Source organism: Melospiza melodia, chromosome 26, assembly GCF_035770615.1.
Source record: "Melospiza melodia melodia isolate bMelMel2 chromosome 26, bMelMel2.pri, whole genome shotgun sequence".
Taxonomy (NCBI): Eukaryota; Metazoa; Chordata; class Aves; order Passeriformes; family Passerellidae; genus Melospiza; species Melospiza melodia.
Window position 1 is genome coordinate 4690808 of NC_086219.1, and position 23201 is coordinate 4714008.

At 38.4% G+C, this 23201-nt stretch overlaps 1 protein-coding gene across 4 annotated transcripts in view; it reads right to left on the reverse strand.

The window, feature by feature from the left end:
• The window catches only part of VPS13D (vacuolar protein sorting 13 homolog D), a 101769-nt gene that overhangs the window by 72021 nt on the left and 6547 nt on the right, over positions 1–23201 (reverse strand). For 2 of the 4 annotated variants that reach the window (XM_063176916.1, XM_063176914.1), the window contains exons 10-30: positions 22196–22364; positions 20775–20867; positions 19321–19531; positions 18593–18772; positions 18241–18371; positions 17472–17544; positions 16820–16984; positions 15510–15640; positions 15025–15157; positions 12219–14441; positions 11728–11879; positions 9899–10933; positions 9116–9206; positions 8433–8559; positions 6696–6876; positions 6363–6545; positions 3630–3846; positions 2958–3168; positions 2680–2851; positions 1558–1670; positions 911–1120 (exon numbers count right to left, since the gene is read on the reverse strand). In XM_063176916.1, the coding sequence (XP_063032986.1) occupies positions 911–1120; positions 1558–1670; positions 2680–2851; positions 2958–3168; positions 3630–3846; positions 6363–6545; positions 6696–6876; positions 8433–8559; positions 9116–9206; positions 9899–10933; positions 11728–11879; positions 12219–14441; positions 15025–15157; positions 15510–15640; positions 16820–16984; positions 17472–17544; positions 18241–18371; positions 18593–18772; positions 19321–19531; positions 20775–20867; positions 22196–22364 (6201 nt within the window). Of the gene's footprint in view, positions 1–910; positions 1121–1557; positions 1671–2679; positions 2852–2957; positions 3169–3629; positions 3850–6362; positions 6546–6695; positions 6877–8432; positions 8560–9115; positions 9207–9898; positions 10934–11727; positions 11880–12218; positions 14442–15024; positions 15158–15509; positions 15641–16819; positions 16985–17471; positions 17545–18240; positions 18372–18592; positions 18773–19320; positions 19532–20774; positions 20868–22195; positions 22365–23201 lie in introns of all 4 variants that reach the window. The other 2 variants (XM_063176915.1, XM_063176913.1) reach the window with 1 other exon arrangement.

A 23201-nucleotide genomic window follows, 5' to 3' on the forward strand; every position in this document is an offset into this window, starting at 1 on the left:
TTTTAATCAAATTGAAATACTGGCTCCTTTCTGAACACATTTTTAAGGTACTTAAAACCGTAATGCAGCATCCAAATGTTAAAAAAAATTCTCTCATTTGCCAAGATTCTTTAGCTGGTTTTTATGAAAAATTGTCTCTAAAATTTTCTACTGGACTAATACAATCCTCAATTTTTTTTCTACATTACTCCTGCAACTGTTCCAGAAGGCATCAGACTCAGAGAGTGAGAAAGCTGAGCTTGGTCAGCAAATCAGATCAGAAGTGAAAGCAGCATCTCCAGACATCTCACTTCACCCTCTTTTTTGATAGTTAACATTCCTCAAAAAACCACCATGCTGATACAGGCAAATACTGACATTATACTTTATATTCCCAATTTCAATACTAAATTGGATCAAAACAGGTAAGAAAAAACAAACCGGGTAGGACAGAACATAGAATAGAACACAGAGATTGTTTTTGAATGAGGTGCTGTCTCTGTCTGTGTCTGATGCCCTCAGAAAACCAAGTGTGACACCTGCTGGGAAACAGCTTTTGTGCAACTTCTATTAAAAATTCTACAAACTAGTTTTATGCACATAGACAAGTGATAGGCCAGACTTATCAAGCTTTAAGCACTATTGATTTTAATAGGTCAAACCTTCATCTGATCCATTACACATTCAAACCTACATTTTATTGCAATAAGCGAAAAAGGAAAAAAAAAATCCAACAATTTCCAGAGAATTAATAACTGAAGATTTTAATCTATCAAGTACCACTGATCACCCCAAAATACAGTGAATTGAAATAGAAATAGATTGAAATACAATGTCCCCAAGTTTATCTACAATAGTACCACATGTATTAAAATCAGGATAATACTGATGATGTCGTTATTAAAAACAAAAAAATCCCAGAATTACCAACCTGAAATGCAATTCAATCTGGATTGCTCCTGGGCTGCTAGTGTTCTTGGATGATTGGAAGATGCAATTGAAGACATTTGGGGGGCCTGTAGCATATTTCTGTCCAGCATAACGAGTGTCAAAGGCCATCATGGAATGAGAGACCAGATTTACAGACTTGGTTCCATCTGAAGAGCTTTCAAAAAGCAACTTGGATTTCTTAAAATCAAACCTGGGAGAATAAAAAGCAAAACAACACACCCAAAAGACTTAGAGTTTGTTTATTCCTTGGAGTCGTAATAATATTTTCCACTGATTAAAAGCCTTCTGGATTTAAAAAAACCCAACAAGCCAACATAGCAGAAATCTGCCTTTTTAACCTTCCCTGGTTTTGCTTTCTTAATTAAAATGCTATTTCTTTTAGACAAGTACTGACTGCTGGACTGTTATTTCAAGGACAAGTGGAAAGACAGATATATCTTTTGAACAGTGTCACTCCTTTCATCTCTCAGAGCAGCTCAAACTCTCAGTTTGGACTCTAATTAAGAAATTCCATTTCACTGCATTACTAAATTGTAATTCCACATATTATTTTAATTCTTTTCCTGTATCTTTCACATGAGCATAGTATTTAGGACAAGGTATTCAGTAAGAGAAGAACATCCATACCTGGCTAAAGAGCTGCTTCCATCTTTCCCCTTTGGATCCATCAGCTCCAGGCTCACATTAACCATGTCAATGAGGAATGACATGGAAGTATACACTTCCCCACTCAAAACTGTCTGAAAGTGGAAAACATCAACATTCTTTATCAGAACATCTCTGTAAATTTGATCTCTGAATTAACCTGTATTTCAGAAAATGTAAATATCTTTTGTGTGATGTCCTTCTTCTCCAACTGGTTTCATTAACCATCTCTTCTTCATCAATGGTTTCATTAACCATTACTGGGGAAATGTTACATTTCACAACACTGTGGCCTTTAACTTGAAAATGACCATTAACCCATTTTCACAGTACTGGTCTAGAGCTTCTTTGTCCTTAAAATATTGCTGCCATCAGCAAAATCAGAAATCAGTCTGTTCCAGATTGCAAGGCAAGATATGTTCTATTACCATCTGGATGGCAGTTGTCTTCTGCTCAGTGGGCAGTTTTCCTTATCTCTTCCACACCCAATTCTCTAAGGGGAGACACCTGCTGATAACAGCTATTACAGCTATTGAATTTCACTACATGGCTGATAAGAACTGCAGCATCCCATTGGGAGATGTGAGCCCAGAGGGAGGAGCCAAGCATTCCTACCTGGATATAATCTGGAGATTCTGGAACACCAGCACAGCTTCTCCACTGGATTTCCCAGAGGAACAGCAGCTGCCTCTCCTTCCCCTGGATCTTCAGAGGAAGAGACTGCACCTTTCTCCAGGATCCCTGCTCCAGCAGAGCCACCCCTGACACTGCAGGAGGGCTGAGCCACAATTCCAATGGGACTGCTGCCAACAGCCTGACCCACAGGGTGTCAGGTTGGGTTCTCTGTCAGTGTTGGTTTAGTTTACTGCATTGTTTCTTTTATCCTTTTATTTTCTTCCCTATTAAAGAACTGTTATTCCTGCTCCCACATTTTTTTCCTGAGAGCCCCTAATGTAAAATTTATAGCAATTCAGAGGGGTGGGGAGGGTTTACATTCTCCACTTCAGGGGAGGCTCCTGCCTTCCTTAGCAGACTCCTGTCTTTTCAAACCAAGACACACCCCCAGACATTTCAAGAGAATTTCAGGTGCACAGAGATGCTTACAAGAATTCTTGGATCCTGTAGGTCGTAGGGGCGCATGAACTCCTCGATGGGCTCGCCCAGGTTGTTCTCCAGCAGCCCCCGGATCAGTTTGTACTTGTTCAGATCCAGGGAGCAGTGCACTGAGGACAGGTTGCCATGGATTGAAATGTCTGCAACAGCATGACTCAGCTCTCTGCAACAAAAAGAGAAAACCTCAGTGCTTCCAGGACCTCCAACAGCAGGCAAGACCTTTAGGTGCTGCTCTAGGTGACAGAATAAGTGACTCTGTTTAAACTCACTTGTCCAAATTTCTCTCTACTTTTAACTTCAGTCTGAAGGGTTCTGTCAGCAGGCTCCCTCCTGTCTGCCTCACCAAATAGGATGGAAAGCTCAAATCTGCACTGGTATCTTCCACAGCCTTGGAATACTCTCTCTGGTATCTTTCAGCAGCAAAGATGTCCATGTCCTGCAGATCAACTACAATGCAGTCTAAGAGGCAGATGTGATCCTCTGCAAGCACACAGGAGATAACACATTAAGGAAGAAAAACAGAATCTGTGCAAAATTAATGCAACCTACTTTTAAAAAAATTTTAATTTAGTTTTGATTTTATTCCACTTTTTTTTTTAATTCATGTTCAGTATCTGTAACTAGCAGATACCAAGCTCATTTACAGGTCAATCTAAATTCCTAATTAGGAGTCCAAGCACACTCTGTGTGTGGGCAATATGCATCTCAAATCACACCCAATCTGCAGGACTGTTCTTCCAGAAACTGAACTACAACTCCTTAGTCCTTTAAGCTGCAAAAAAATCACCCTTAAAGCTCAGAAGTAATTCATTCTCCAATCCACAATCTTAAGCCCAGAGCCTCATATCTTTTCAGTGTCACACAAGATCAAAGCAAAATGTCACTGCACTATTTCACAAGGCAAAAGAAGCTCCATGGGGTTCCCCATGGATCTCACATACCTGGGCTCTCAGGGTTTGGGACAACAGGCAGCTTTGATGGCTGCCCCTGCTGCTTACTCGAGGTGCTCACTGCAGGCTCGTTCTTCAGCCTAGAAATGTTTGCTCCTGATGATTTTTTCATGACCAATCCTTCTATTGCTGATCTGGACTCATCAGCACTTGTTTTCTTCACACTGTGTTTTGGGGTTCCCATAGGAGAGGAAAATTGAACAGAATCCTGCTAATGAACGAAATGTTGTAATTAATATCAGATTTTTGACTTAAATTCTAAGGAACCAATGCATCAATGTTCAAGCTGCAACAAATGACCAGAATGCCAGTATCTTCTGCTGGTAGAAAATATGTTACTAGAATGCCAGTATTCTCTGCTGTAGAAAAATGCCCAAACTTTTCTCCTACAGCCTTAACAGCAGATGAGAACATTTTCTTTGTAAAAAAAGTTTATTTCTGCAACCTTCCTCAAAAAGTTGTAGAATCATTTCAATGACAAACTAATTCAAAAGCAGAGGGTTTTGCATAAAACTGAAATATTCTCATATAAATGAAATTAATACCAAAGTGGAGGGGTAAGACTGTGAGAGCATTAAACATTTCTGCAGAATAAAAACTTTTAAATATTTAAAGCTGTTTTTCAGGTGATGAAAAAAACATATACCATTATTTCTGCAAGATCATGTCAGCAACTTCATATTTTATTACAATATATGAACTAACACTTCTGCACATGCACATTTTATGCACTTCAAATGCTTCAGCTGTCACACCAAAATGTGTCCCAAAATTCTCCTGCAGTTTAAGGCTGGATAAATCCCTACATTTAATGTTAAATTCCTCACAAGTGAAGAAAGAAAAATTCATTTATATTGATGTAAACCATTTCAGACATCTTCCCACCACCACAAATCCAGTGGAAATCCACGAGCTCTCTTGCACCAAAAACCTGCAAATTTCACTACAAAAAGAGTCACATCAACATTAGAAATTTCTTTTCCCAAAAATCCTGCTTGAGCAACCTGACAGCCTTCTGTAATGGAATGGCCCCAACCACTCTGGGATTTGTCTGGTGGAAGAGGATTGCACACCACCTTTATAGCCCAAAGGCAGTTTTGGAATTAATCTGTCAATCATTTCAATTAATTAACATCATGTTCTACATACAGGTAGCAATTATCTTTAGTGTTTACTATCACTTAGTGTTACTATCATTTCCCATCTTCCTTCTGGATCCAGCTTCTGATGTCACATCAATCCCTATCATAAACTTCTCTTTCTGGTTTTAATTGTTAATATTTTATTGCTTTACATGGTTTTTAAATATAAGAAAAAAATTGGAAAAATTAATTGTAAACACAACCAAGGATTTTAAGAAAAAAATTTGAGGACATGAACATTTAACTTCATACTGCAAAGAAAAGACTGAAAAGTACATGCAAAGGAAAACCATCACATCATCTATAAATCTATGAATTTATGCAATTAAATCCAAATTAGCAGCTCCTCACACATGCATAAAGAGCACACCACAAAAAGTTTACATCCAATTCTTATAGAATTCAGCAAAATCTTTAGAACAGAAACATCATTTTTAATAAATGAAGTAGCTTTTTTAAGTGCTGAATTCCAGAAGAATACTTTCTTTTTTATAGAATGAATGAGGAGCACCTGAACACTGCCATAAGGATGTGAAATACCTCAAATAAAACAGGATCCTTGTATGCATTGCCTTGTAAAATCCGATCCTCAAAAATAAACATAGGACAGAGGAAAAATGAAAACAAAACCAACAAAAAAAAGCCAAACCCCACCTAATTCCATTTTAAACACCTACATTTCTACAGTGCAACATAACACAGTATTTTTAGGCTGAAATTAAATTATTGTGCACAATTATTTTAATTTATAATGTTAATGTAGGTGTTTACTACTTACAAACCTGTATTTGTATCAATATCCTACAGTACAGAAAATAACTTAACATCACAGTCCACTATTTTCTTACAGTAGACACAGGGAGATACCAACCAGATGAAGGCAACAGACACACTGCAGTAATTTAGTCCATCCAACTTCTAATCCCTTCAAATCAAATTAGAGGGTTCCCAGACACCCATCTGTTTTGTTGAATGGGTTAGATATAGAAAGCCATCCAAGATGGACCTTCCTTCTCCCAAATTTTGTGGCTGCATCCTGGAAACCTTTCCCATGGTTTCACCTCACCAAAGCAACTACACACACTCAGTTTTCACTGAGAGCAGAAAATAAACCCCAATTTTGTTGTCCAGTGTGTTGGAGCAAGTCTCAGCCAACACAGCACCCTGTTTTCTGCTGTTCACACTGTGGAAATTTTGATGGTGAGCAGCCGGAGTAACCAAAAAGGGTGAGCTGAGAGCCCATCCTGGTCCCACACTCAGGTGTGCACCTGGTTGGGTCCTGATCCTCACCAGAGCAGCTGGAGTCAGTTCAGCCTCCTTTATTCCCTCTGCTCTCTCCAAACACTCACTTCAGTCTCTCCTCTGCCCCAGAGCCTCAGACAGTAAATTCAAGATAGGAAGGGCAGCACAGCATGCAAATCTATAAGATTTGCCAGCACACTAGCACAGATTCTCATTAGCAGAATTATAAAGTCAATATATAAAATAAAATTTAAGAGTCATTTAAAATTTTGATTTAGAAATAAAACACACAAGAACTAGCAAAACTGCAAGCTGCTAAAAGAAGAAGCAATGCTCCTACCTTGTTCTTTAATGAAAAGGTCCCTGGCATTCCTGCAAACAGGAATCTGTTCTTCACTTTCAGCTTCCCCAGATTAGCTACAATCAGGCTGTTGGACTTGGAGCTCTCAGGTATAAGCAGAACAGGAGCCCCAGCCTCAATATCAAGAAGAACTCTGGAAGCTCTCTGGGCTTTATCTCTCACCTGGAAAGAGCAAAAATACATTTCAAAAATAATTACACATATTGCAGGAAGCAGGTGATTATTGTCCACTGACTAGTACTGAACTCAGGATCATTACCCCTTGATTAACAAAACAGGCTGGGAAAGAATAGAAAAAAGGCCCAGACATACTGTTTGTCCTTCAATTGCTGCTCTCTGCCTGCCCAAGACATCTTGGAGCTGAGTGAAATGCTGGATGAAGGAAACCACCTCGGCCTGGAAGCGCTGGGTGTGCACGTACTGGACAGAGGCCATCCTCAGGGTGACACGGATGTCACACTCCCTCTGCAGCAGTGGGTCTGGCCTCCCATACCTGTGAGAAGGGGTGAAAGTAAAATTTATCAATCTTAGCTACATTTTAGAAGCAGCACTAGACATTTTGCTGCATTCAAAATAGTAATATAGAGGATTTTGTGGAAACCCAGGGCACTGGGAATATTTCTGTGTCAGCTCTGGGAGCACTGACCCCCAGGGCAGCACTGACTCTGACCCTCATTCATGGAGAAAGTTTCCTAGACTTCAAGATAGACCAGAATCCACAAAAGTGTGAAATAGATTATAAAGAGCAGTGTAGGTCTATCACTTGGTGAGAAATTGAGGTTTTGGGATTTTTAGTGTGTTGTGGATGGCAGCAAGGTGGAGGGCACAGGGTGTTGTCCTGGGTTTCTTCTCCATGCTTCTTCTTCCTCCTTCCTCATGGGTTTGGGTGGCATTTTGTAATTGGGCAGAAAAGTCCCCATTGGGGGCTCTGTGGGATCAGTTATTGGGTTAAAAGGGAAAATAATCCAGGTGTCAGCTCTTAATTGGACAGTTTAGTCTGAAAAGCCCTTCTACCAAGAGATTGTTGGCCACTTTGTGCCTTCTAATGAAAAGCTGCCCAACTGAGAGTAGTGAGAGTGTTTTACTGATAAGAAGTAATAAACACCTGAGTGTGTTTATTACAACATGAACTGCTGTCTCAATGCCTTCAGTCCAGACACACAGAAACCCACAACTGGGACCACCAAAGCTGGTGCTCCTTGTGAGGATCAAACTCATAACCTCAGGTTATGAGACTGATCTGGCCCTGGGACAGATTTAATAAATGTTCACAGCATGTAATTAACACTATCTCAGTTGCAGACATGAAAATTTTGTTTTGTATTAAATACTTCTAAATTTTGTACATTTAAGTTCTGCTGAGTTTTAATTAAGCAAATAGAAATATTCTGCATTTGGAATGTACTTTTAATCTCTGTATACCAGTTAGACCTTTGGTGATGTTATACCAAAACAGTGGCTTTTAAGGTAACTACTCCACTGCAGGATAATGTGTACATTCAATTCTGAATCAGCGTGCTGTCATATTTGATATTAATTCCATATTATTACTTGGATAATTTCTAATCTGATTAATTGGAAAAACAGAAAACATCACAAGATAAGACCTATTCCTTAAAACATAACAAAGAAATTCAAATTTACATTATGATGAAAGCAAACCTCCTCTTCCAAAATCAAGAAGCAAAGGAAGATCTATTTCATCAGTTGAAAACTTCTTCCAACTTAAAAAAAGAATCATTTTAGATAGGAACAAACTATCATATAAATACTTCTAAGAACACCTTTAGAGGTAAATAAAAAACTACCTTTCCTTTTCCATTTCTTCATACATTGCAAGACAAATATAAGTTAGAATATTTTCAGTTATAAACTTAAGATTTTTAAGTCCCACATAAGTCCCAAAAGGCCAAAGCAGAATCATGCAGCCATGACAGTTGTGGGCTTGGGTTTTCTGGGTTTGTTCAACTTTTGGGTTTTTTTGGAGGGGATTTGGAAGTTAATGGAGTAACAAGCTAATATTGAGTAACAAAAAGTTTAAATTCATACTTTAAGATTTGAAAAATGAGAGCCTCTTCACCGCTTGTAGTGAAACGTTCTCTGTAGAATTCTCCATGAGATGTAAGATCACTTAAGGACAGACTTCCAATACTTCCCTGCAAGGCCAAATCTCCCTCTGGAAAACAAAGGACAGACAATCAGCATCCTCAAACACAGATCAGTTACTAAACCCCAAAAGTTTCTATTACTGGGACAGCATCACTACAAGTAATTAAATAATTCAATTAAATATTAATCCTCATGTTCAAAGAAAATAATGTGTTTCTGCTACAAAGACTGTATTAACCCACACATTACTATAGGATTTACACACATCATGTGATCACACCACTTTGATTTGTGAAACTTAGATACAATTACTTTTCATCCTCTAGAACAGTAATAAAAACTATTGTTCTACTCTGTGAAAGTGAAGTGTTAAAATCACAGCCAATCACAGTTAAAATGATGAAAGGTTTGACAACTGGGAGGAATGTAATGATTTAAAATAAACCCTAAAAAACCAAAAGAAGCAGTGGGAGGAGAATGTACATTTTGCCCAGAAAAAATACACAAACCCCAATGAGCACCAAAGGAAAATCACTTAAAACCTTAATTCCAGTGCACATTTTACTCATGTGCACTCATTTTATTTTAAGCTGTGAACAACCTGAGCCCCTCAATGTACTCACCAATCACTTCCAAGTGAGCTGCCAGCTTTGCCACACTGGCTTTAGCAAGCTCACTGGTTGTCTTATTCAGGACTAAGGACAAAGAATGGACCTGGTCAAATAAAACAGGAACAAACTGGTATGAAAAACATGACTTCAGAGCTTGAACATCTTGTTTAGATTTTTTCCAAGACAACTGCACTGTAATACATGAATGCCAAACAATAATTATCTGATTGGGAGACAGTGAATGAGAGCAACATTTTTACTGCTTTGTTTGCATATTAATGGGTCTCCCAAGCAATTCAGAATGATCAGATCAAGAACAAATCCAGCACTGTTACCTTTTGTCACATGTTAGTTAGACTGCAGGGTCTCTGGGCAAAGACTATATTATATTATATACATACAACATGGGTTTTCCAAAAAAACTGTTTATACATATAGATGTATAAACATATATGGATATATTTACAAAATATAGACCTTTTTGCATAAATAAACTCCACAGTTTATACCTATAACAGCACAGTGCCAATTGCAGCATGTTAGGTCTTTAATACTGAAACAACCTTTTCATTAAAGAGAGGGTCACAGAGCAAGGGAGCCAAACATTTTGCACAAGTTCTACTTTTCTATAACTCCTTTTTTAACTGTATCTACATACATTCTAATTCTGTTTCTGCATTTATGTACACTCCCCACCAGAAAATAAAACACATGATGTAAATGTCACCTTAAGTTCCTATAAACCAGATGCTTTATGACAGACAATCCAATTACTGTTTTCCATGTCAAGTATACCTTTAGATCCAGCTTAGTGTTTACAGGCTCTTGGACTTGAGAGGCTGACAAGGAATTTATTTCTGCTTTGATTGTCTGCTGAGTATCTTCAGGCTGCGGCTTCATAGCATGGTTATCAGCAGTGGATCCAATCCCAAAGAAATCCAATATTACTACCCAAGTTTGCAAAGTAATTAACACATCTAGACAATTAAAATCAACATCTACACTACGGTTAATTTTGTTATAGCGAGAAGAAAATTCAGGATGTTTCCTATCCACTAGAAATATATTGATATGAACTAATGAATCATCAAAGTTACTTTTTCCACAGGGCAACTTGGATCTGTCTGCTGATGGAGAAGGAGGTGGAGTCAGAGGATACTCAGAATCAGCATCTTCCTTTTGCTTCTTACGGGAGGCACAAACTGGTCTTTGGTACAGCTGAAAGACATTGGGTGCTTCTTCCATATGGGAAGGGAGGGAACGTGGCATGTCTGGATATTCTGCATTGGACATTGAGGGACAGGACTGTGAAAGATATTCCTTATGGGCTAAACTGGATGGTTTGGGTGCTCCATGAGACACCATGAGGTTCTTGTACTTAGAGTCTGGTTTCTTTTCCAAGAGATCTTCCATCAGCAGGGAACGCAAGGCAATCTGAATGGACAGGGTTTGAGGGTGGTCTTTGGCAAACTCAACATCAAAATCCTGAAATTTAAGGCTGACAAGACCTTGTGCCCCAAGTGTGAGATCACCACTTAACTGAACCTGGAGCTCTGAGATGTGAAAGTTTGCTTGAATTTGAGTAAAAGATTTTGTTTCCCTGATAGCTAAGGGCTTGTTTGGAACAGAATTAAAACTAGAGTGGCTGAATAAACCATTTTCCTTCCGTTCACTCGAGAATTCTGAGCCTGTACTATGAAGTGATGCTGAAGGAGAGCTAAGACTAGCTGGAGATACAGAAGTGGCTGAAAATTTGTTCAAGTCTTCACTGTAAATTAAATTATCCAGAGTCTGAAGGACTTGTTCATATACATGTTTTGCTAACACCACCTACAATGTAGAAAAAAGAAACAATCATCACATTGGAGCTCTCTGTATTAATGGAATCAATACATATATTCTAAAACTCATAAGTGGAATTCCAAACCACACAAATTTTAAGTTCATCCAAAATAATAATAAATAATAATAACAACAACAACAGTAACTACTCAAAACAAGGTACAATGCAAAACTGAAGCAAAACAGTTCTTCTGTATGAGCTCTGTAAGATGACACATGGGATGGGATCCTAGAATAGGATACCTTGTATTCCTGGGCAAAAGGCATCCAGAAAGAATTAATTAAAAATTATTCACCACCTGAGCTTACACAGTAATTAATGAAACAAACATTCTACATAGCCATCACGGTTTCCTCCTAAGTATTAGATGTTCCAGTTTTCTCTATTTAAAACCTCTGCTCTTGCACAGATTTTTTTCAAGGTAATGACATATTAATTCTTAGTTTCAACTACAACTGCAAATAAACTTGTTTGGACAGTGTCATTTGGATAACGACACATTTACCTTTCCTTCTGTATTCAAGATAAGCAAAAGTTATTCATAATAAGTTATACTAATATTCATAAGCAAAAGTAATTCATAAAAATGTTTAAAATGTCCCCAAACAAGGTTAAATATTGTTCATTATTATTATGACTTAAGACTGTCTCTTCTAACCATGTCTATAAGGATCTGATTTCTAAACTACTAACATATTAAACCTGAAGATACTGAAAAATACTCATCTTCTATGCAGGGAAATGTTTTTACATTGATAGTGGAAATACTACATTTCTGTACCTGAAGAGGGTTCACAAATTTCCCTTCAATTTTCATAATGCTTGATATTCCCAAGTCTTCATTACACAGAGGAAAAGCTAAATCCAAATCTTTCTCTAGTGGTATCTTTTCCAATTTAAACTGGATCGTGGTGTTATTCAGAATGTGGAAAGCTGGAAGAGAAATTAAAGCAACATTAGAGTAAGTGAACTGATTAGCCCATAAATACTGTATGGAAAAGATAACACAGGAGCTATTGAACTTGCTCAGAATCTGAGCAATGCTGGACTCAGGTTCTATGGTTATGTTTTGCTCAATTTCTGTTTAAAAGGCACCATTCCATTTTTGCTTAGGAGACTAAAAATGGATATAAATACAGTAACTAGCCCACTGTCATTAAAACTGACCAATGTGTTTTAGTAGGATGGATGAAGCAGAATATACACTCAATATACATTTTTAACACATATACTACTCATTTATAATAATAAAGACTCCTCTGATTAACATACCATGACCTTTGTGCAATGATTCAAAGAAGTCATGACGAGTAAAATGAGATTCTTCCTGGCTGTTAATGCTGGCAGGACCTGATGAGGAATGTGACCCATGGGGTATCCCACTTGCAGGCTCCTTCTTGTTTGTAGACTGACTGCTATTCAATGAATACATCTTAATATCTTTAATTTCAACTTGCAGCCTATCACTTGTAGACTCATCTTCTCCTGGTACAAAATTCTGAATAGATATTTGTCCTAGATGACCTACAAGCAGTTCAGAGCTACCAGGCTTCCGAGGTATGGAGACAATTGGGGATTCAATGTTTACATTTAATATAAGTTTGATAGTATCAGCTTTGAGGGACTGTGACCCAAATGTGCCACCTTCGTTATCTTCTGCACTGCCAACATCTCTTGATCGGGGTGTGGTATCAAACAAAGAAACCATTTCACTGTACTCAGCAGTTTTAGTTGCCAAGACGGTTGTAACTTTTGTAGCTGCACTTTTCAACATGCTGCGGAAATTCTCTTCCAGCTCATCCATGGTCAAAGTCAATTCTTTCAAAAATTTGGCTGAGTGGTTGTAGTGTAAGGAGGCCATTTTGAGGTTGAGAGAACACTCCTCTTTTGACTTTTCTGTGAAAGTGAAACTTAAAGCATCTGGAAGGTTATTTCCATCATCAAGCCTAAAGAGCAAAGACTCAAAGAAATTCACATCGCCAATGAGATTTTCACACCTCCCTGTGTTCCCTATGCTCACCACATACTGGTTCTTCACATTGTCCTCAATCAGATCCATCAGGTGAAGGCATCCAAGAGAGCCATTCACATCCAGTTTACTGCACATGGAGACATTGACTTTGGTGCCACCAATACTGGCTGTTGCAATTTTTCTGCCATATTTTTCTCCATTTGTCATGGCAACTGTCCTGAGGAGGAGAACATTTAACCAGTGGATATCAACTGCTACCTCTGTGTTCTGTGCATAAGTAGACTGGAATGTTTCCTGTTCCCTCCAATCTCTCTCCAAGTCAGCTATTAAAGGCTGAGGACTAGAATCTTCTTTCTCCTTGGGAAAAGATTTCTGGAGAAACCCAATCAGTTCAACAATAGTCTCTGGGTTCAGGATGATATCCAGGTTGTTCACCTGCAAAGAGATCACCTGCAGACTGCTATCCAAGTTCATGGATGGGCATTCTGCACTCACAAACTGATACTCCAATTTTATCAAGGACTCTTGATCTTTTCCATTGTTACTGGGTGAGGTGGTGGAGGATGTACTGCACCTCTCTGCCAAACCAGCAACATCAATGGGATGTGCATCTTGTGGTCCAGACACTGGGGACTGAGCCCTGCTGTCTCGAAGGCTTCCTGTTGGTACACAAAAGCTCAAGTTCTTATGAGAAGCCATCAAAAGATCAAAATCTGTTCCATATGTTTGCATAGTATCAACCAGTAGCAGGCCATGGACAGTCAGGGACACCTCTGCATCATAAGGCCTTTTCACAAAATGGGCATTGGTGCCAAAAACCTTGAGCACAGAGATGTATCTCCCATTACTCTCAACACCCAGCTGCATACAGTTGACTTTGAACTCAGCCAAAAGCAGCTGGGATTCAACAAGAACTTCCCGGGTGTGCTGCTCCAGCATGACAACACTCTGTGTCAGATTCATCACAGAGTCGTGCAAACTGCCAAACTGGTCAACCTCTGCAAAAATCTTGTCTTTCCCTAAATGTAGGGCATCTGAAGACTTAGCTTCAGATGTACTCAGCTGTGTCAGACAGTTCCTCAAAGCCAGCACTTTGTCTTCGTTGATGTGAATTTTCAAGTCTGGCAGGTTGCCAGACAAGACAGCTCCTGGGTATTTTGGGTCAGATGTGTATATCAGTCTGTGCTCCAGCTGCAGGTGAACATTGAATTTTTCTACCACATGAGTTGGACCCACATCACTGTCCTGAACGTGCTTCCAGTTGTCTTTCACTCGGCCCACCATGATCTGAAGGTCCATAAAAGAAAGTGTGTATCTCTCATACATTTTTTTACTCATTAAGTGTGCCTGGAGCTGCTCTTCACTTATTTCTACTCCAGTAAATTCAGACATTTTGATACCACTATTGGTGTTGGATTCTGGTGGTGGAGTATTGGGAGGAGTTGCAAGAGGTGTTTTATATTCTTCATCACTCAATTCATTGACTTCTGAAGAAATGGCACCTGTACTCCTCTTAGAATCTTCTGTGGATTAAAAAAACAGTAAACAAAAATAAGCAAAAGTACTCTTCTCCCTTCTTAGATGTTTCCTATGATTATCTGATCATTCTGTCTGAAGTTCTATTTTTTTAACACAAAGCATATCTGGCACTACCCTTTCCTCCTTCCACTGTCACTTTCTTTTTCTTCAAAAAGAAACCTACTACACTTCTACATTCACAAAGGTGTCAGTCACAATGTAGTACAGAAGCTACTAAAATACACTATTGTCTCATTTTTAACCCACTTCCTGCAAGATTCACTTTTGACCAAGTTGTCAAAAAAAGAACCCATTACTCTGCCCACACAATTCTTCTGATCCTCAAAACCAAATGAAAGATATGAGCTACTTAACTAGAGTATTTTTATCATCATCAGGTTTTTTCCAACTGGCTTTACTGCCTAATATTAAATTTCATTCTATTATCTTAAGAAAAGGATTTTTTTTCTACTTTACAAAGCAAGAACATCCCCCAAAACTTCCCTGTACTTTTTTTGCCCTTCTTTTTAAGTTCTGACTTTTTGAAAGAAGATAGAAAAGGAAAGCTGCAATATTTCTAGATCATACCTTGAGAATTTGTGAGTAATATTCTTCCCAGATCTACAACAACTAACACAGGATCCACAAATTTGAAATCATCGGGAAAGATCACCTGAGGGGCAGAGATATCAAGGCACACGGACCAGCTTTTGCTGTTTTCCTGGAAGTTTAGAAGAAAGACAAAATGGCTCACAAGAAAACAAACCAAAAAAAGCCATGTGAGACATCTAATCTGTCACTTTTTCTCCTGATGAGCTGACTGTCACAAACTCCAGCCACACTCAGGTTTGGTACCTTGTTAAACAACAGACTCGCACTGTGGTCAATAAAACAAAACATTTCCAGCAGGTGAAAACATGCCCTGCACCTCAATCCTGGAAAACTCCCCTCCTGCTCACAAAGAACATCACACAAACAACAAACCTCACTCTCTAGAGCTCAAAGTCCTAAAGCAAAAGGACTTGGAAAAAGTCCTCAAAATCTACATAAACGTTCTGGAGGCAAAAACTTACAATGAAGTCTCCAACCAATAAACGATCAATGGTTTGTCTGATTTCAGCCTTTGTCTGCATTTTCAGCTTGTTGTACTGTCTTCTGGCAGCTTCAGCCACTCTTGCCTCCAACTCAGACTGATAACCAAAACCTGCACAAGAGAGGGAAAACTCACTAGGTATAACTTTGTTCACCCTTCATTGAATCAGAAGAAAAAACGGAAGAAAAAACGAGAAAATCATTATTTTAAATTTTAGCAGTAAAATATAGAACAGGAAAACAAAGCAGGTGAAAGTCACTGTCTGTGCCTAATCACCAGGCTGTTGCACAGTAAAAAGGAAGTATTCAAGCACAAAACAAATAATCACCCTAAAAAAATACTTCCCAATCCATTTTCTGGTCTTTCTCTGGAGGTCTATTCTCTCACAGAACTACACCCCAAATAATTAAATTTGAGTAATGCAGAAAGGGTGCTAAGTATGGCCACAGAAGAAATCCTGACTAAACATTAAGATGTGCACATGTAGGCAGTGGTTTTTTGCTTGCTTTGTTGGTTTGTTTGTTTTAAACCTGAATATTTATAGAATATTCTCACCTTGTGAGAAAAGATGCCACATGCATCTTTATACAAGGTAACCTGAACATTTTGGTATTTATGATAATCAGCAGAAAAACAAACTGGTATTTCAAGAATATTTTCATATTCCTAATGTTATTTACTGTCACTTCTTATCTCATCAGAAACTGCAAAGGTGGCCACTTTATAGTGTTACAGGTTTAGGTACTAGAACCCTAAATCTTTTTGTTTGGAAATTTAGGGAACAAGTATGTTCAAATCTAAAAATCAGGGTATCTCAAGAAGCTGTCACAAAGGGCAGCCTTAATCTCATCAACAAAAAAAAAAAAAAAAAATACAATAGGAATTAGAATATTATTTCCTTTGTATCACTAATATAGAAACACTCTTTTTAACTGCCCTCTCAAAAAAACTCCATCAATTGCCAGAACAGATTACAGGAACAAGTCCCCTCTCCTTATTTATGCACTTTAATTTAGGGGATGTGAATATCCACCATGGGGCATAACAACAACTTGCAATTTTAAAGCAGAAGTTGCATGAGTCTACCAAAGCAAAATCCCTGATTTAATTAAACAAAAAACAAAACAAAGGAACAAAACCCTCCAGACAAGACTTGGAGTATTGTTAAACTTGAACTTAAAGTGAAGATTTTTTGCTTCATATTTCTAAGGATGAAAATCAAAGATAAGAAAAAATGTAATTCCACCAACAAAACCCCAACCCCAGCAAAAAAACACATTAAAGGTTAACCTGAGGTATGAACCCTTCCCTTGTAGAAGAAGTCTGCTACTTTCTTAATGGCTTGTGGATTGTAAATAATATTGAGTGGTCTGGTACTGACTTCCAGGCGCCTCTCAAAAGTGCTGTGAATTGGATTTCTTTCATAGAGCATCTCAAATACTGGGGCATCAGGATCTGCAACAGAATAAAAAATTACTTACAAAAAGCAACTGTAAGAACACCCAAAACAAACAAATAAGAGAAAAGCAAAAAACAACTCCCAAAGAATTTAATAACTGATTTTAAACTGGCACTACTGGGAAAGTACAACTGTCTAGGAATTCTTCAGTAATAGAAAAGGAAATAATATGATCAGCTTCTACAATCAGCAGAATTCAACAAGTTTACATATACAAAAACCTTTGTATAATTGGGGTTCTAATGTTGAACTCCTACTTCTTTTTAAACCAAAACAAACAGTAAGTGCAACTCCTACTGTCTTGAAATACAAATTTCTTCCTTTCTTTAAAGACAACCTGCATGCAACTTACATCTTGAACAAAGCTTCTATGATTTTATCTTTACCATGTGCAAAATGCATTAGCATTAATTCAAACTCTAGATACTTATTTTCAAAATTTCTGGTTTGTAGGAATTATCAAACATAAAATGAAATCTTTACCAGTGTTGTGATTATTCATTTCTGAGGACAAACTTTGGAGTCCAAAGGAAGACATGCAGCCAACCTCTTTTTGCTAATAAGAATTTAAAAGAAAAAGACTGTTTAGATAAAATCAACCAAGCCACCTGATAAACATAAAAATCTTTTCTGTTGAACTATATGTATAGTCTGAGATTATTATATGCATTTTTTCCCCTGACATGGTCAAGCAAAAGAAGAAAATAGACTAAGTGGCAAACACTCCCCCCTCCTGCAGCAGAAAGGATGAACTCTGAAGTGAAAATTGCAGTCAGTACAAAGTACAAAATACATGGGAAATCCTCATAGCTTTAGATTCAAATTTTGTTCACTCAGAAGAGAACTTTGAAATATTTTCTAGAATTTGTCTGTGCATTTAGTTGACCAGCATACAGGTGAAACAGAACCATTACTTGGGCCACACAGCTTTATGGAAAAGAACAATTACTGATCAAGCAGCAATGCTGTTTGTTCCAAATATCAAATATTGTTCAACAAATTATCTTCTTCTCAACACATAAAACTAAAAGGTTGAAGTCACAAGCATACAGTAAAGCAGAATAAAAAATGAAGAGTTCTACAAATGATATTTGGAAAGAGAGGGAAAAGTAAATTCAACAGGTGGAAACTTTTCCTCAAGACTTTTGTTTTCCCTTTCTGGGATAAGAAATGTTTGAGTTTTGGAGTATGGCTATTTTCATAAACAATTATGCATCCCACATAGTAACTTATAGGATTTGGAGTCACCTACAGGATTTGGAAAAACAAGAACAGGAAATATGGTCCCCTCTGTTGCCAAATCCCTCAGGAAAAGACCACCAAGCTGAACTTTGAGAAGGGAAGACTTTCTGCGAGGAAGGGATTCTGCCAAGACCTTTACACCTGGAATGTAAATATATAAAATTATTTTGTTTCGTTTAGTACAGCATACATTTTATTTAAATGTTACAAATAAAAAATACTGTCCAACAAACAAGTATTTTTTAAGTCTTTATATATATTTTTTTCTACTAAAAAATTTTAAATGGAAATTTGTTATATAGCACAATGATTGTGAGACAGCTCTCATCTTTTTCAAGAAAGAACAGAAATGGGCTTAATACCTGAAAACTCCAGCTGCATAAAAGCAGTCTCTTCAGCATGCAGTACCTTTTTCTTCCTATGCAACAGAGTGAAAGAGCCACCCTGCAGCTGTAGATTTAATTTAGCAAAAACATGATCTCTCTTGGTAAAGGTATTCATGCTGGAAGCATCTGCAGCAGGATCAAAAAATTCATCCGTGCCTAATAAAAAACAAAACCAGCACATTAAATAAATTAAGTTTCTGGAGGGCTACTGAAGAACAAGAAAGTTCCTATTAATATGAAAATAAAGATTTCTCTGGCTCTTGGGGGGAAAAAGAGAAACAAAATTTAGAGCAGATAGACCTTTTTCCTTTTAAAAGAAGAATTTCATGGAATATTCTATTTCAATCAAGGTAATGTAAGCCTGAATTTGCAAAGACCCCAAAACCCAGTACTATTCCTGTTACACCCAGCACATGAGCCACACATACACTTGAACAGGAGTCCCAAAATCCTTTGCAGAATAATAATAACAAATGAATTTTCAGAATTAAGCAACAGTGACAGCAAATCTATTGCCTGTATTGCTTTGGAAACAAGCAGGTACCCAGGCACTGACACACTGCCCAGGCTGTTCAGCTTTAGGCAGGCTCTGCTGCCTGGGTACATCAGCTGGCACAGAATCCTTTAACAGAACAAGCCCAGAGCTCTTTCTGCCCACCTGGAGCAGGTACCAAACCCTGGGAGCAAACCCTGTGTTTCCATACCCAGTATGTCTTCTGGATTCCACTGCTCCTTGGGGTCTGGCAGCAGCCCTTCAAAAGGTTCCCCTTCATATGTCTGCTGAGCATATCCATACCAGCCTCCCCAGCCAGGAAACCAGGACTGCAGGTACTGCAGCATCCCAGAGCTGCTGTCACGGGTGGGTTCTGCAGGAGGGGAACCTCCAATGGAATCAGGCAAGGGCTCTTTAACACTCTGTGTGAACATTCAGGACATACACATTACTGCTGCTGAGTGAAAGTGTCACCAGTGTACAAAACACCACAATTTCATCTCCTGTTTACTCAATGATATTCTCAATCAATATTCAGATAAACCCCCAATGGAATCAGGCAAGGGCTCTTTAACACTCTGTGTGAACAGTCAGGACATACACATTACTGCTGCTGAGTGAGTGTCACCAGTGTACAAAACACCACAATAAAAACACAATTTCATCTTCTATTTACTCAGTGATATTCTCAATCAATATTCAGATAAATCCCCAATGGAATCAGGCAAGGGCTCTTTAACACTCTGTGTGAACATTCAATGCATACACATTACTGCTGCTGAGTGAGAGTGTCACCAGTGTACAAAACACCACAATAAGAACACAATTTCATCTCCTATTTACTCAGTGATATTCTCAATCAGTACTCAGCCTAGAGGAGAGCAGCAGCAAAGAAGTAACAAACATTTCATCACTTAACAGCATATTCATATAAAAATATTCATGTGATTATGCACATATGAAACCATATATCACCATTTAAATCTTAGCCTAGAAACACTAAACTAAAGAAGTCATTTGACACCATAAGGTACAGCTCTACATTTTAGCATTTGTATTTGCAAGAGATTATGTTGTGTTGTTATGGAAATTAGTCCATATTTAATGAGGTGTGTTCCCCAAGCTATTTCCATGAGGCTCACTTCTGTCACGTGTTTATTTTGGGAAATATTCATTACAGGCCTTCATTTCCACTCTGTTTTTAAGATAGAGAGTGGAATTGATTTTCTGACTGGGATTTTCAGACTGGGATTTTCCATGTGAACAAATTCAGAACCCAGCTGAGGTGGGGAAATACCTGAAAGGGAAGTGGCCAAAGCTCTACCTCTACACTGCTTCATGGATGGCAGCCAGTGCTCTGTGGGGATGGCTGGAGAAGTGGAAAGAGGCTAATTGGCAGCATAGAGGAAAACCAAACTGGGTTTTCCTGACCTAGGAACTCTGGCAAGAATCCTGCTGGGGAACATCAGCATATGGCAAGACAAGATTGCACTGTGCAAGTGACACAACAGCAAAAACTGCAGGAACTGAGCATTTCTGCAATTTTAGCATTAATGCCACACTTTTAAATCAACACAAATATATGTTCAGTCTCTCCAGCAGAACAATACCTCAGATAATCACTTAAAGATCCCAAATATTACCCTGTACAGAGAATGTTCTCACCTCAGCTAAGTCATGAAATTTATTATGGACTATCTCATACAGAACCTTCAACTCCTCATAAGTCAGCTCATCCTCAATACGATGCATTTCTGCCTGGAAAGACAAAAAAGGTAAAGGACCTGCATTAAAGGAGTACAGAATCTTGTTCACAAACATGCCAAGTACCTCTGCACTGATTCAGGGACTTGTATAAAAAATTAAGATGGCATTAATGATCATATCCAAGTGCCTCAGCATATGAAAATTAATTAAAGTCATGTAGGTAATGGAAACATTGACATTCCCCTGAATTATAAATAAAGCTTATTTGCATTGCAAAATACACTATTTTAGCACTGTAAAAAAATTCACAACTGTATCCTCCTATTACAAATAAGAAGTAGGATTTGCAGCACAAAAATTAAACCAGGGAAAATAAATTGATTTAAGAGAATGCCTTGCTTAGCTAGGAGCAAAAAAAGCTTTATCTTGAGTAAAGAAGCAAATGAACTGGGTAAATTAGGACAATGTAGTATTCATAGTCAGTTACTCAGACATGTTGTCTTCTTTGTACTGATTAACAAGTTGTTTGAGGGAACTGATGATTCACCCAAGTCTAAAAAAAATCTATCATGAAACAACAAAGCAAAAGACATTTTTCTAGTCCACTGCCATTACTCTTGTTACATTTCACAACTCTGCTGAACACAATATGTGCTCTAGAAGACCTGGCTTTGCCAAGTACTATAGAAATTTTCGGTACATTAAGATACTCCTACGGTTCATACTCAAGTAACAAAGGTAAGGATTACATCCAACTTAAAAGTATCAATAGAATTCCTTTAATCCTTTAATACAGGTGTGGTACATGGTGCCCTAAACTGATTTGAAGAAAAAGTCCCAAACTACCTAAAGATAAAAAGCAGCTAATTATAGTTCATGGGTTTTTTCTTTCTGAAGTAGGTCATAGGTTCATTATTAGGGGCACTAAATTCTTCATCCTCAAATAAACTTGGAAAAACAAAACTAATAAACAACCCCAACTGTCAAATAGCCACAATTTTTCCCAATTATCTACCCAAGCATATGGGCAGACACATTTCTGGTACTTAAATACCTTCTGGATCTACAGAGAACATGAGTTAAGAAAGCATTTTACCAACTGTCACAGGCATTATACAGCAGTTAATGCTATTTTTGGTGAGCACTGCTCACAGATCAAAAACCAGACAGCTTTTTGCAGTGCAAAACAAAACCACATGAACCCTGCAGCTCACATATCTCATCATTAAAATCTCAGCAGCAGACACTCAGTTCAGTGAAAAGCCGGCAGTACAACTGAAGATGCTTCTTAACTCATCCGGGTTTTAAACATGGAAAGATGAAACAAACCAAGTGTAACACCATTAACCATCACTGTAGAGGAACTCAAGTGTAAATACCTGGTCTGCAGCAGACAGTGGTTCCCCCTTCAGCTTGCTGTAGTACATGTCAGTGTAGGACACGGCGTCCCGGGCCCGGTGCAGCGCGAAGGCCCAGGTGGAACGCTGCCTCTGCTCCCTGATCTCCCACAGATTGGCATTCAGGGCAAAGATCCACCATTCCCGGCAGCTGAAACAATTTTAATTACTGTACTATCAGTATTTAATTAAAAAAAAAACCTAAGGCAAGTGCATGTCCAGCTGGTGAAAGGTCCAGGAGAGGCAGTGAAAAGCAGTGGGCCAGCAGCCAGGAACAGCAGCAGCCCTGGAGCCAGCACAGGCTGGCCCCACAGATGAACAGGACAGGGTGTACAGGCCCTACCATTTCACTGGGACTGACTCCAGCTGCCACACAGCAGGCACAGACAACAAAATTCAGAGTTACACAGACTGACTGAAAGGCTCAGGTAAGGGTAATTTTACATTTGAATTACATCTGAATATTTTTAACTGATTTCTGAGGTGTAAGAGCCTAAATGAGAGATGCAGGACTCCAGGCAGCTCTTCCAAATGCAGTTTATTACATCCAAGATGTTACAGCAGCCCAGGTCATGGGTGACAGAGCCTGTGCCTACAGCTGTCAGTTCCAGCTGCAGGCAGGCCTGGAGACCCTTTGGTTTTGGTTACAATGCATTATTTACGTTTCTTTGCTGAGCATCTTAACACAGTAGAACCAATCTATACCTTAACTGTTATCTATAGCCCATCATAACTACTATAATTACCATATTCATGTCACTGTTCTCCAATCACTAAAAGTACATTACAGTTGAAGCTAGAAGTTGTTTTTCAGTTTTCCTGCAGTAGAAAATTCTGAGACCTTTTTTCTACTTGCCACATTGGCAGGCTTGTTTGCCTGTGCTATCTTTCTGCTTGGCAAAAACATCTTGTCTGAGGTGGGTTTATCTTTTGCTCTAAGCCATAAAAACCCCTTCTAACTAACACACCCTTTGCTTCCTTGGTTATC